This window comes from Stegostoma tigrinum, chromosome 12 (genome assembly GCF_030684315.1).
Source record: "Stegostoma tigrinum isolate sSteTig4 chromosome 12, sSteTig4.hap1, whole genome shotgun sequence".
Classification (NCBI taxonomy): Eukaryota; Metazoa; Chordata; class Chondrichthyes; order Orectolobiformes; family Stegostomatidae; genus Stegostoma; species Stegostoma tigrinum.
Window position 1 is genome coordinate 70907151 of NC_081365.1, and position 14792 is coordinate 70921942.

The 14792-nt window shown below is 44.1% G+C and overlaps 1 protein-coding gene across 1 annotated transcript in view; it reads left to right on the forward strand.

Moving 5' to 3' along the window:
• The window catches only part of LOC125457269 (guanylate cyclase soluble subunit beta-2-like), a 53972-nt gene that overhangs the window by 32015 nt on the left and 7165 nt on the right, over positions 1–14792 (forward strand). Inside the window, 5 exon segments of the mRNA XM_048541258.2 lie at positions 987–1203; positions 2000–2320; positions 4351–4499; positions 5611–5757; positions 9027–9181. Of these exon segments, the coding sequence (XP_048397215.2) occupies positions 987–1203; positions 2000–2320; positions 4351–4499; positions 5611–5757; positions 9027–9181 (989 nt within the window).

Sequence of the window (14792 nt, forward strand, 5' to 3'; positions counted from 1 at the left end):
AATGATCACATTGAGATTGTACAAATTGGCTACTGCATTTCTTACATTACAGCAACAATTACAGCAAGACAACTCTTCCTTTGTTGTAGAGCATTTTTGGATATTTTAAGGTGGGGAAAAGATAAGTGCAAGTCATTATCTGTTCTGTTGATTATGAGACTTGATTTCAATGACAATTCTCTGTGACCATTAGTTGATCAAGCACAGAGGTTAGTACCTACATGTTATCTTATAATTTGGAAACCATTGGATGGTTAAAGGAATATTCAGACATTATTACGCTTCTGTTAAAAAAAAACACAGCCACTCACTCCGGGTAAGTTATACTGCTGTTGCCAAATATGTTGAACCAGACAAGAGAGTTATAGAGATGAAAGAAAGATAGAATTGGATTTATATTGCACTTTGCTCCATCTCCATGCATCTAGAATCGTTTCCTGACCAGTGAGGTACTTTGTTGAACTTTGGTTGTTGTTGTAGAGGAGGGAAATATGCCAATCTGCCTGTGCAGGTGCCCCACAAACAACAATCAGAGAAGTGGCCACGCCGGTTCAAAGGATAAATGCTTGCTGTGACGAGAGGCCTTCACTGTTCTTCAGTGAAGCAGTGGCACCCTGGGGCCTTATACACGTGGCTGAAAGGGCAGGCAGGAGCTTGGTTTAACACTTCACTGAAAAGTCAGCTCCCCTGACCATGCAGATGTGCTGGCTGGGGCGTCAGCCTGAATTATGTTTTTCTCTATTCCTGGAGTGGGGTTTGAACCTCTGACCTCCTACTTCATTGATGAGAGTGCTACGATCGAGAACTGGCTTGTTTAAATTGAATAGCTAATGTCAGCATTGAAACACAATGAACACATTGATCTGTGGTTTCATTGTTGCACCTGATAGCCTCTGTTGTGATGATTTTGCTTGCTTCAGCTAAAGGATGTGAAACCATCTTCAGATTGGAAAGTACCAATTAACGTGAATTTCTTCTCGCTGTAGCTAAAGGTCAAGCAGGCGGGAGTGAATATCCAGAAGCATGTACCAGGACTACAGGCAATGAATATTTGAGTTGATGACTACTTCACAATCACCCATCCAGCACTGTCTTTTACCATTTCCAGCATTAGAAAATTTATCAACAGTCAGTTTGTACTGGAAACACGGAGAGAAATGATGCCACTGTCTTGGAAAACTCAACCAATCCTGAAACTCCGAGGTACGGTCTTTCAAAATGGGAATTCGTCTTAACTTCCCAATATCATGCTCCAGCCTCTACAGGGACTGCTGAAATAATAGCCCCCACACCCCTCCCCATACAGGTTATGGGAATTATCCACCCCCACTCTGGTGCAATGGGCCCTGAGTTGGTTAAATGACCAATCTGTAGATTATCCCACATTCGGGCAGGTGATGCTGGGAGGCTAGGATGGATTAGTTTTCTGGAGGTTTGCATGCTCTCTCCAGCACCTCAATGTGGAAGCTTCACAAACGAAACAGTCCCACTGAGGTAACTGTGTTTTCTCTGAACTGTCCCATATTCCTGAAAAGAAAACGAAAGTTAATTCTGGACTCAGGTAAGTTTTCTCTGAGTTGCCCTAAAAAGATTTTAATTGCTGGGTTTTCTAAACTAAAATCAAACTTTGATTATTCTGGACTGAAAGTCAATTAATGGGCTTCTACGTTTACCCACCTGTATTAAACCACCAGAGTATAAACTTTTTTTCATTAATACACCGTAGGAATCTACAGGCACTTGTTTTCTGAGCCACACTGGATTATATCACTGTTCTAGAAGGACTGTCTGACCCTTTTTTATGAAAGGAAACTCTTCACAAAAGCAACTAACACTCATATGCCACCAATTCAAAATCCAATCTCCAAATGTGATACTAAAATAAATTATATATCATTCATATAGAAGCATTACAAGTTACATTTTGCATGCATCATTAAGTTATTTTGCCAGTTGGCACATCTCTGATGCAGTTTCCATTTTGCTGTCTTTTCCCCAGGGCAGATGCTGTGGATGGGATCGATCCGGTGTATGATTTACCTGTGCTCACCGCAGCTGCACTGTCTCCAAGAACTGGAGGAGACAGGGATGTACATTGCAGACATAGCCCAGCACGACACAACACGAGACCTTATCCTCCTCAACCAGCAGAGGCTGGCGGAAATTGAGCTGTCTAATCAGCTCGAACGTAAGAAGGAGGAGCTGAGAATCCTCTCCAAGAATTTGGAGGTGGAGAAGAAGAAAACCGAGGTGCTGCTATACGCCATGCTCCCTGAACATGTGGCCATTCAGCTCAAGGAAGGCAAACAGGTTGAAGCAGGTAAGGAGTGTCTCTTCCGACTTTAACACCAGACCTTCTGCAGGAAAACCAGGCACTTGTAATCAGGAAATCCTACATCACTTCAAGGTCACTCAAGCACACCTTTGAAGTGCCATCACTTTTGGAAAGCAAAGATAAATCAACAGTTCACTTTGTAATGTTCCACACACACAGTAATGAGCTAAGTTACTCTCCTGGTGACAAATGTTGACCCTGATGCCTTACACTTGTCGTGGTGCCCTAAAATCTATTAAGCCCACCTAACAGAACAGGCGAGACCTTGCACGAAGATGCCATTTAAAAGGTGGAACCTGCCACTGTGCTGTATTCCTCCACTCCAGGTTTAGGTGGGCAGCACATTGAGTTATGGCTAACACACAAACCAGAATAGTCACTGCTAAGTAGCGCTCCTTTGACATTGGTCTGAATTGCATTTATTGAGTGTGTTTAGTTTTGGGGCCTTGGCTCTTCAACTTTCCCTATCTCTGTGTGCCATTTTTATTCATTGCCTCATTCCGCAAAGCAATGTTGAAAAGATGGGTTTAATTCTGATTTAATTCTGAACTTTTGGCATCTCAGAGTAACATACTGTGGGGTTAACCTATACTCTGACTATTCCTTCTGCTGGTCCCCTCACATCTGATAAGGACCAAACTGAGATCCAGTTTTCATCCTGCAGGAAGTCTGTACTTAGGCAATTTTGATGCTCATTATGAATATTTTAATATGCAGAGTAAAACTGAACTGGCTTTTGACATGAAAAGAATACGAATTCATATGGCTCTCATGGCCATTGGCCATTCTAAAGCACTTTACAGGCACAGTGTTCTAACTCATGTACACTTTCTTTCATTTTCTTTTAGAAATAAAGACAGGAGTAAGCCATTTGGCCTCTTGAGCTGCTCCATCATTCAAAAGAACAATGGTTGATCCAGTATTCCTAACGTCCAGTTTGCTGCCCATTCCCCATAACCTTTGATTCCCTGACTGATCAAGAATCTATCCATCTCAGCCCCAAAGCATACACAAGGACTGTGCCTCCCAGCTCCCTGTGGCATGGGTTTCCAAAGACTCTCAAATTGCTGATCTCAGTCTCAAATTGGTGCCCCTTAACTTGTTCCCCAACTAACAACACTGAGACAGATTTCCCACTCCGCAGACACGCTGCTGCGTCACATTGGCTACCATGTTCTCTTTAGCTGTGGTGCTTTATTGGCTGTGTAGTATTTTGGGAGGTTTCAAGGTTGTGCAAGGTACTTTTCACTTCCTCTATCAGGACCATGGTTTTAATATTTCTTTGAATATTATCATGCATTTGTTTGGGATTCTAGTGATGGATAGTGGAGTATTTTCCTTTACAAGCCTTCCCTACCCCCGTCTCTTATCTTACAGTCTCTCAAGGGTAGAGGAAAGCCAATCTACAGCTCCCCTTCTTGCAGCATTAACTGCCACATTCCAGTAAGTGAAGGCACCTAGTGTCCCAAGACAACACTGAAAAGCTATAGAGAGAAAGTAAGTGTATAGTGGGCGAGGAGATAGGTACATGGGTAATGGGATTGGGTGGCAGGTATGTGAGGGGTATAGGGTGGCAGGCCGATGAGAGGGATCGGGTGAGAGGTTGATGACAGGCAATGGGAACCATGTGAGTGGGTAAGTAGGGTGGCAAATCAGGGGGTGAGAGGGTGGAGTGGGTCACGATGGTTCCAGGAAATGAGGCTTAGCTGAGGATTGGGGAGTTGGGTCCGAAAGCGCTGGAGTTAGTGGGCCAAGTTGGGTTATGGGCGAACATTGAGCAGTTGAACAGAGGAAATTCCAAATTTCATATTATTGTGTAGTACTTAGAACACAAGAGGCCACTCGGCCCAGCTGGTCCAGCCCAGTGTCCATGGTCAGATCAACTTCCTCCATGTGTTAGTGATCTCTCCAAGATAGCTTTCTTGAACTTTTGAATAATAATTGCACGCAGTCTCGGACCTGTTTGGGGATGAATGGTGAATGATGTGGTGACACAGTTGTGTGCTTTCTGACAGGAGAATTTGAAGAATGCACCATCCTCTTCAGTGACGTAGTGACTTTTACCAACATCTGTGCTGCCTGTGAGCCTATTCAGATTGTCCACATGCTCAACTCCATGTACTCCCGCTTTGATCGTATAACTACAGTCCATGATGTTTACAAGGTGGGTCATGTGCTCTAGGAACATTCAAGAGAGTTGTAGGTCACAACATGGAAACTATCAATCCTACTGTGCAAACAATGGAGGTTTCAGATTGGATAGGAAATGTAATGTTAGAGAAATGCAAACAAAGATGATGTTAAAAGGCGAAATTCATGATCTCTATGTAGAATTGGACATTTGTTGAAACTGTAGACAGTTGCAGCATAGAACCAGACCATCCAGACAATAATCTGTGTGCTCGCTTTTTGAAAGAGTTGTACAATGACTGTAACTCGCTCCCTGTCTTTCACCATGACCTGTCAAATGTCTCCTTTCCCATCATTTATCTGATTGTCTTTTGAAAGCTATGATTGAGTCTGCTCACACCATCCTTTCAGGCCAGATTTTCCAGAGTATGACAACACAATGCCTGAAATCATTTCTGCACCACTCCCAGCACTAGGGGTTGTGGGAAATTCCTGGCAGCTTTGGAAGCGGATCTCATTGCCTGATTTCTCTGTGATTTTCCACATGACTGTGGGCAATGTTCTAGAGGAAAATCCAGTCCTTAGGTATTTTCTTTAATTCTCAGCTTAGCAACTGGATAAGCACTAACTGTGAGCTAGACTGACCGGGTGTGTGCCCCTAGCGTTTCCTCAGAGCTTATAGCATTTGTAGTCTTGTTACTAAATTTGCTGAATGGAGTGTTGGTTGTCAGGGCCGGCCTAGGGGTACCATTGACCCATGCCACTGAAGGGTAACAAATGACCCAAGTGAAAGGACATGGTATGTTGTTAGGAGTTGATCCCCCCCGACCAGCTGTTTGTGACCTGTTCTTTGCATGTCTATGTATTTGACACCGACTTAATTACACTGGAAATAAAAGTAGAAACTTTAATTGCATACAACTTCATTCAGGCTCATGGTGCCAGGGGTCAATATTGGTTTTGTCTTCAAGCCCCGTATCAGAGCAGCGTGTAATTTTGGGAAAAGGTTTTGATTGTGACAGAACAAAAGATGGGGCGGAGCACGATTGGGTCCAGGAAAATGGGTCAAGCTGGTAATGCACGTGAGGTCCGGTTCCTTAAGGACTAAGGTACAGATGTCTGTTTTTGGTTTGGACTGTGTGCAGGTTGAGACCATTGGAGATGCCTACATGGTTGTTGGAGGTGTGCCCATTCCTGTTGCAAGCCATGCGGAGAGAGTCGCCAACTTTGCCTTGGGAATGAGGATGGCTGCAAGGAGTGTGAAGAATCCAGTTACGGGCGATCCTATTCAGGTACAAAACTACAGCCTCTCCAACCCCACTCCCTGTAGACTGATACCCTCAGGCTTGGCTACTGAAGTTACATCCAGAAAGTGTGAAGTTGCTGAATAAGGAATATCTCTGTTTGTTCATACAGGCTGAAACCTTAAGCCCAGCCTACATCAAAGGCAACAAAGATACTCCACCAGAGACTGGGATGGTGGGTGTAGGGTCGTTCTTCAAATCTGCAGACCTGAGCCTACTGATGCAAGTGGGACTGGAGAGCTATTTTAAACTGAGACCCAAAGGGATGCAGCTGGTGAGAAGAGGGGCAGGGGAAATGCAGTTTCTTTATTTCTTGATGGGCTTGGAGAGATAGGCCCGTTCCTCTAGGCCCTGGACAGGAAGGGCTCCTGCCTAGACTTCACATCCTTCCCAAACCACAGGTCCTCTCCGAATGGCCTGTACCCACCTCCGCCTCTGTCCTTAATGGGGGTCACTGATGGATATACTTGATTTCAATGGCTGCTAAGACTCTTCCATTTACTTCCTGACTTTCCGGTTGGTTAAAGTATCCAATCCCATGATTGCAGCCTAGTCATCCAGGTCAATAGGGCCCCCAACTTATTTGGGTTAAGCACCTGTTCACCAAGGTGGCTCTCCCAAACAGGAATTTGATTTACCGCCTCCCTACTCCCTTGAAATTGCTTTTAGGTACTGTCTTCCCATTGCAGTGCCCCTAGCACAGACTTTCGGATGGGGAGCCAGACCCAGTAATGGGGCACTAACTGCTGCGATGATTGGCCTCCAACATAAGAGCCATTTTCGTACACACCAGCAGAGAGTTCGCCCCCTGCTTCCCATTGACTCCAGTTTTATTTGGGCCCCTTTATGCCACACTCAGTCAAACTGTAGCCTTGATATCAAGGGCAGTCACTCTCACCTCAGCAGCACCCGGCTTAGGTCTTGTGTGGTTCATGGCTACACAGAGATCTGGAGCAGAGTGACACTGGAAGCTCGCGATCTGAGCCTCAGTGAACAGGTTCGTTACTGAGTAAGTGCTTCTTGGCTGCACTGTTGATGAGACCATCCATCCCTTTGCTGATGATTGCAATGGAGCAATAATTGACCAGATTGGAATTCTATTTTCTGCAGACAGGATCTAACTGTATATTTGAGTAAATGCCAACAGTTGCAGTGTGTTGTACTGGAGCAGGTTGGTTGGGGGTGTGACTAGTTTTGAAGCACATGCTTTCAGGACCCATGGCCTTTGTGGTATCAATCGTCTTCAGCCATTTTTTGGAATTACAGTGGATGAACTGAACTAGTTGAAGACTGTAATGTTGGGGACCTCAGGAAGTGACTGAAGATCATTAATATCCTTTCAGCGTTGTCTTATGCACTGATGAGCTGCGCTCCCCATCACTGGTGATGGGGACGTTTGCAGAGAATCCTTCACATGTGAGTTGCATAATTGCCTGTCAGCATTCCCGATACATGTGGTAGACTGCAGAGCATAGCTCTGACTCGTTGGCTGTGGAGCTGTGTATAGTATGCCGCTTGTGTTGTTTCATACACAGGGCCTGGTTTTTAGGTATGCCTGGTGATGGCCCTGGCATGACCTCCTGCAGTCTCCATTGAACCAGTATAGTTGGCAATGGTAGAGTGGGATACATGTGGGCCATGAGTCTACGCATTTTTTGTTGAATATAAAATTGCTGCTGCCGCTGGCCCAGTGCACTGTATGGATGCCACAGTTGACATACCATGTCTGTTCTGATATGCTCCCATTTCGCACAGTGGTACTGTCACACAATATAATGAACACTCTCCTCATTGTGAATACTTGACCTGCACCGAGACTGTGTGCTGGTCACTCCAGCCAATGCTGTCATTGACAGATGCATCTGTGACAAGTACATTGGTGAGGGTGAGGTCAAGTAAGGTTTTCTTTCTTTTCCAATACAACTTACAGCAAGCCCTATATGACAGATCTGGCCTACAGGACTTGGCCCGTTCAGTCTGTAGTGGCACAACTAAGCCAATTCTGAGTGATGGGTATTGAAGTCCCCCCACCATGGTACATTACAGCCCTTGCTAGCCTTGATGCTCATTCCAAATGAAGTGGAGGAGTGACAATTCAACAGCTGAGGAGGAGCAATAGGTAGCAATCTGCTTGAAGCTTCCTAACCCTGAGACACCATGGGGTTTGCAATTTATATACAGGACTCCCAGCCAACCACTCTCCTGACTGGATAATACTGTGCCAACCTCTTCTGGTGATAGAGGGATTTGGGACATTGTCAGTAAGGTATGATTTCGTTACTGTGTGAACAGGGAGCAGTAATGTAATCTTGTAGTGTATTATTCAACGTAGTCAATCTCTTTTTTAGCAAAAAGGTATGCTGAGTCATGAATCGTGAGCTCAGTTACTTTCATTGGATTAGCAATCATCTGTTGCCATGGTAACCATGGAAGTAGCCCTCCAATCAGTCTCAAGAGGAGGACCAGCAGAATCTTCTCTGATCGACGAGAAATGGCCAATTAATGCTGACCCTGCTCACGATGCCTGCATTTCTGACAAGGAACTTTGAAAGTCATTGAGAATGGGGTTGTGGGTAATCAGGCTAATTTATATATATCCTCTGACTGACAAATATCTCTGTACAGGAGCATGGACGTTGAAGTATTATTAACTAAGCTGCTCTATGCAGAATATCAGCTCAATAACTGAGAATGGGCCGTGCTTGAATTAATGTGACCCTAATAGCTGTCTCAATTTATGAACACTGCAGAACTATTTGCCACAGGATGTGATTAATATTGTATTAGAAAATGTGATGGAGAAGTAACACCACCCAGATAAATATGCGATGCTAAAGGCGTTCAAATTCTGAGTTTTGTTTGGCTGCTTCCCTTGGCTCCATTAATTTTACTAGAAATATCCACCACCAATTTCACAATAAGTTGACAATTTAGCCCTGAGGATCCAAGAGGTTCTCCCAATCTCCCATCTTAAAATTTAACTGGTGAAATGCAGACCCCACAGTGAAACAAGTTTAAACGACTGTTTCCATTTTTCACACAGTAACGTTGGGGGGAAGGCATGGGAATGGGATAGTACAGCTCCTCCAATTTCATGTAGAAATTACCAGGAGATTCTGTGCTTAGTGTCCAGGCACCAATAACTGGAGATCCGTGAAAGATCATTCTTCACCCTACAGTGAGTTAATGTAAAAATACTGACTTTTGAGAAGGTGGGTTCTTGTGAATAATGAATGTTAATTCTTTTCCACAATCAGATCCGAGTTGGCATACATTCTGGTCCGGTATTGGCTGGAGTGGTTGGTGAGAAGATGCCCAGATACTGTCTATTTGGTGACACTGTCAATACTGCCTCAAGGATGGAGAGCCATGGAGTACCAGGCAAGATCCACCTCAGTCCGACAGCAAACAGGTAGGGAAATTCGACCAAACTCTACCTCTGCTGACCTGCTGCTGAACCGCTGCCTCATGCTCTTGTTACACTGGAGTTGAGTATTCCAACGTCTTTCCTTTAGACCCTGTGAAAACTCTGCTGTCTGTATCCTAACACACACCAAATTCTACTCACCCAGCTTTTCCGTGCTTGCTGACCGACAAAATCTCTCGATCTGCCAACATCCTGTTTTAAGGTTCTCATGCTGGTCTTCAAATTCCACCGGCCTAGCTCTCCCTATCTCTAGCATCGCGTCCAGCTCTGCAACCTTCCGAGATCTTTGTGCTCCTCTAATGCTAAGCTGCACACCTCAGACTACCACGAAGGCGGGTACCCCATCACTAAGTCACCCTTTATTTACATGTGCATAGCACATGACATGAACTCAGCTAGCTCAGAGTTGGCTCCTAGACTGAGCAGAACACCTGGCAGATAATAAAATGTGAGGCTGGATGAACACAGCAGGCCAAGCAGCATCTCAGGAGCACAAAAGCTGACGTTTCGGGCCTAGACCCTTCATCAGAGAGTCTAGGTCTGAAACGTCAGCTTTTGTGCTCCTGAGATGCTGCTTGGCCTGCTGTGTTCATCCAGCCTCACATTTTATTATCTTGGAATTCTCCAGCATCTGCAGTTCCCATTATCTCAGAACACCTGGCAGTCCTGTTTATATCTGTCAGCCAGGGCTCCCTGATTGGACCAGGCTAACACCACCAATCAGAGAACTCATATTCTATGAGGATCCTGGCTGACCTCGTTCAATCATGGCAATTACATTGCCCCACCATTGGGTCCTAGATTTTGGCATTCCCTCCTCTCTCTGCCTGTTCATCGCTCTCTCCACCTTTTGAGATGCTCCTTAAAACCTATCTTTTTGGCCAGGCTTTTGGTCATCCCTGTCTTAACCTTATTTCACTAGGTGCCTATTTCAGGTGAAGTGTCTAATGGCTACTCAAGCTTAAAGGATAGCATGTTACAGTAGAGGTAGAGATCACCTGACTACAGCAAGCCAGCTGGGACACATCATACAAATACGTTTCTCCAAGTATCCCCTGTTCTCATTAAAAACAAAAAAAGTTGCAAGCCTTATCGGGGATGGCCTAGTGGTATTATTACTGGACTGTTAATCCAGAGACCCAGATAAAGTTCTGGGAACCCAGGTTCAAATCCCGTCACAGCAGATGGTGCAATTTGAATTCAGTAAAATATCTGGAATTAATAATCTAATGATGACAATGAATCCATTGTCAATTGTCAGGAAAAACTCATCTGGTTCACTAATGTCCTTTAGGGAAGGAAACTGCCATCCTTACCTGGTCTGGCCCACATGTGACTCCAGACCCACAGCAATATGGTTGACTCTGAACTGCCTTCCGAGCAATTAGGGATGGGCTGCCTAGCCAGCGATGCCCTTATCCATTAATGAATAAAGGAAAAAAAACATATAGTTACATGTCACTCAGATTATACAAGAAACATGATCAAAAATGAGAATGATCTATCATGACCAAAGCTATGATCACTCGAGTTTGTCCCACTTTCATCCATCTCTGAACATGCGTTTCATCCACTGTTTTAAAGGTGTTCAGGTCTTTTAATGAGTTGTTGTCAGTGGACTATTGTCTGTTCATTTCTAGGATGATGTTCTCCCTCAGGGAGTGATGTTCATGCACTGAATGCTCGATCAGAGCAAGATGCCTGCCTCTGCTGGATTGATGAATTACAGAGCAAACAGATCAATTCTTGCTAGTTTTTGGTTTGATTAAAAGTTCTTTCTTCTTCTATGCCACAATATCACTGCACAGCAGTGGGAGTGAACTTGCATAGATGTTCAACATTCTGATGGTGAATTAGAGATGAATTTGGTAGTTAGTTCATAAGTCAAACAAATCGCTGCCTTTACAACTGTTGGCTACAGTTCTCAATGTCCATGCAAAGTCTTTTCACTATCCCTACATGATGTATACAGAGAGTGCTGGTTAGCTGAATGGTTTGCAATGCACAGTGATGCCAACAGTGTGGGTTCCATTCCCACACTGGCTGAGGTTACAATGAAAGTCCTACCTTGCCTGAGGCGCGATGATCCTCAGGTTAAACCACCACCAGTCGTCTCTCTCTAATGAGAGAGTAGCCCCTCAGTCCTCTCTGGGAATACGACACTTTACCTTTCAAAATGGTACAAGATTTCAGGAATCCTCAAACCTTCTTTTTCTGTTTTTCTTTCTTATCCTGCTTTTTTTTCCGCGGTTTTGTGATGACTGCCTCTTCTGCCTTCACTGTCAGCTCCTCAAAGAACAATTTCCCAGCCTTTTTATCTTTCTTTCCTTTACTTGAGGTCCTCCTGGCTGGGTAGGGTTACCAGCTCCTCTTTCTTGTCTCTCAGGCTATACTTCAGGGCACCTGGACTATTTCCTCAACAGCTGCTAGTTGCTCCCACACTCTTACCTACTTTGAGATAATTTCCACCAGGAAAACATTCAAGATCCATAAAAACATCTTTGTAATCTTCTAGGATCTGTTCAATAGTCAACGCCTTCTGGGCCTGTGAAATACTGCAAATCTCTTTTAGGTGGAATGACCAGTCCCAGCTTGAGATTTGCTTCAGCTACAATGAGTTGATATTGCTTGGCATCTACTATCTGAAAATCCAGATCTTCATTCTTCCCATTGCATAGAGCTCTCAACTTGTCTTCTGGAATGTGTATCATTCTATCATTTGGCCTCAGCCTTACCTCTGAAGGCTTCATGAATGAGTCACCGGACTTTAAATACTTTGCAAAAATAGTTGCACCACGTACTGGTGGCTATCTGAAAGTTCATGTTCATTTGAAGTCGTCCTCCTGCAGTCATTATTCTAACAATCACAAACCATTTATCACTTTCAGGCCTGACAATTGCAACCTATTGTAGGTTGTAGTGTTATTTGGCAGAATGATCAACTGACATCGCTCCAGCAGCCAAGGTGGGAAAGTTGAAATATCAGTTAGGTCGTTGATCAGCTCTGATCACAGTGATTGGAGGAACAGGTTCAAGCAGTTTATCTACATCTGCTGCCCTGCTTACATTGTAACATGACAATTATTATTGCACAGCATTGAGGTAGATATTACACAACACCAGATGCTAACTAGATACCACCTAGGGCATATAACTAATCACCTTGAGACTAACCTTACATTCTCTGACAGGCTCGGGGTGGCACTGTTTGCCATGAAACTGTTTGATTTGTTTTGACTTATTGTCATGTGTACCTAAGTACAGTGAAAAGCTTTGTTTGTGAGCAGTACAGGCAGAACAACAGCAAGGACACACAGACCACAAGGTGAAAAAAAATACTTGGAGAGTGTATGAGCATACAGGTTACATGGCACAGGACGTACGCTAGGCAAGATCAACATTAACAAGATCAGCATTATTTGAAGTTAGACAGCCCATTCATCAGACTAATAATGGCAAAGAAGAAGCTGTTCTTGAACCTGCTGATGCCTGTGTTCGAGCCTATGGTAGCAGAGCTCTTTAGTATGTCAACTGTGATTCAGTGGTAGCACTTACCTCTGAGATAGAAGCCTATGGGCTGAAATTCCATTGCATTGATTGGAACGCATATATTCAAAGGCTGGAATGCAAGTATAACACTGAGGGAATGCTGCACTGGTGAAAATGCTGGCTTTCAGATGAAGCGTTAAAGCAAGAATTCTGATAGCAGGCTCTCTAGTTGGAAGCACAGACAGATGCTTCTGTGGTCAACCATGAGACATCAAAATGGTGTGTTGCCTCCCCTGGTGCCTGGGTCAAGGAATATCTCAGAGATGGTACAGAATATTCTCAAAGGAGAGAGGGACCAACAGGAAGTCGTTGTACACATTGGAACAGACGACAGATGAAGATAAATGTACGAGAGTCTGAGGAGAGAATATAGTGAGTTAGGCAGGAATTTAAAAAGTAGATCCTTGGGGGTGATAATACCTGGATTAATTCCAGTGCAATGAGCTAGTGAGGGTAGGAATAAGAGGATGGAGCAGATGAATGTTGGTGCAGCGGAGAAGGATTCACATTTTTGGATCTTTAGAATCTCTTCTGGGGTAAAAGTGGCCTGTTATAGGAAGGGCAGATTCCACCTGAATCGGAAGGCGAGTAATATGTTGGCAGCGGGATTTGCTACAGCTGCTTGGGAGTATTTAAACTAGTAAAGCGGGATGGGGGGGGGTGTGTTGGAGTGGCAGTAGGTGGGTATGTGGGACTCAGGGAGACAGTGAGAAAAAAAGATTACTATGAGACTGGTGCAGTTTGGAAAAGGAGCGATTCAAATAGTCAGAGATAGTAGGAACTGCCGATACTGGAGAATCTGAGATAACACAGTGTGAAGCTGGATGAACACAGCAGGCTAAACAGCATCAGAGGAGCAGGAAAGTTGGCGTTTTGGGTCAAGACGCTTCTTCAGAAAAGATTCTCTGAAGTCTCTGAAGAAGGATCTCGACCGGAAACATCAGATTTCCTGCTCCTCTGATGCTGCTTGGCCTGCTATGTTCATCCAGCTCCACACCATGTTGAGTCAAATAGTCAAGCAGTCAGGAACAAAGCAGAGAATGAGGTAGGGCTGATAAAGTAAACTGCATTTATTTCAATGCAAGAGGCTTGACAGATAAGACAGGCAAACTCCCGGCATGGTTGGAACATGCAAGTGGGATATCATAACAATTACAGAGAGGTGGTTCAGGAATGGGCAGGACTGGCAGCTTAAAGTTCCTAAATAAAGATGCTATAGGAAGGATAGTAAAAGGGGGCAGGGGTGGTACATGAGAGGAGGGGGAGTGGTATTTTCGATTGGGGATAACATTACAGCTGTACTTGGTGAGGATATTCTTGGGAGTACGTCCAGGGAAGTTGTTTAGGTGGAACTGAGGAATAAGAAAGGGACAATCACTTTATTGGGATTGTATTATAGACCCCTACCCACATTAGTCAGAGAGAAATTGAGAAACACATTTGGAAGGAGATCTCAGTTATCTATAAGAAGGATACGGTAGAAGATTTTAATTTTCCAAACATGGACTGGGCTTGCCATAGTGTTAAGAGCTTGGATGAAGAGAAAGTTGTTAAGTGTGACAAGGAAATTTCCTGATTCAGTATGTGGATGTACCTACAAGAGAAGGTGCAAAACTTGACCTACTCTTGGGAAATAAGGCAGCGCAAGTGACTGAGGTGGTAGAAGGGGAGCTCTTTGGGGCCAGTGACCATAATTCTATTGGTTTTAAAATAGTGATGGAAAAGAATAGACCAGGTCTAAAAGTTAAAGTTCTAAATTGAAAGAAGGTCAGTTTTGACAGTATTAGGCAAGAACTTTCAAAAATTGATTGAGAGTGATGTTCGCAGGTAAAAGGGCAGTTGGAAAATGGGAAACCTTCAAAAACGAGATAATGAGAGTTCAGAGACAGTCTGTTCCTGTTAGGGTGAAGGGCAACGCTGGTAGGTATAAGGAATGCTGAACGACTAGAGAAATTGAGGTTTTGGTGTAGAGAAAGAAGGAAGCACATGTCAGGTATAGACAGCAGGGATTAAGTAAATCCTGAGAAGAGTATAAAGGCAGTAGGCG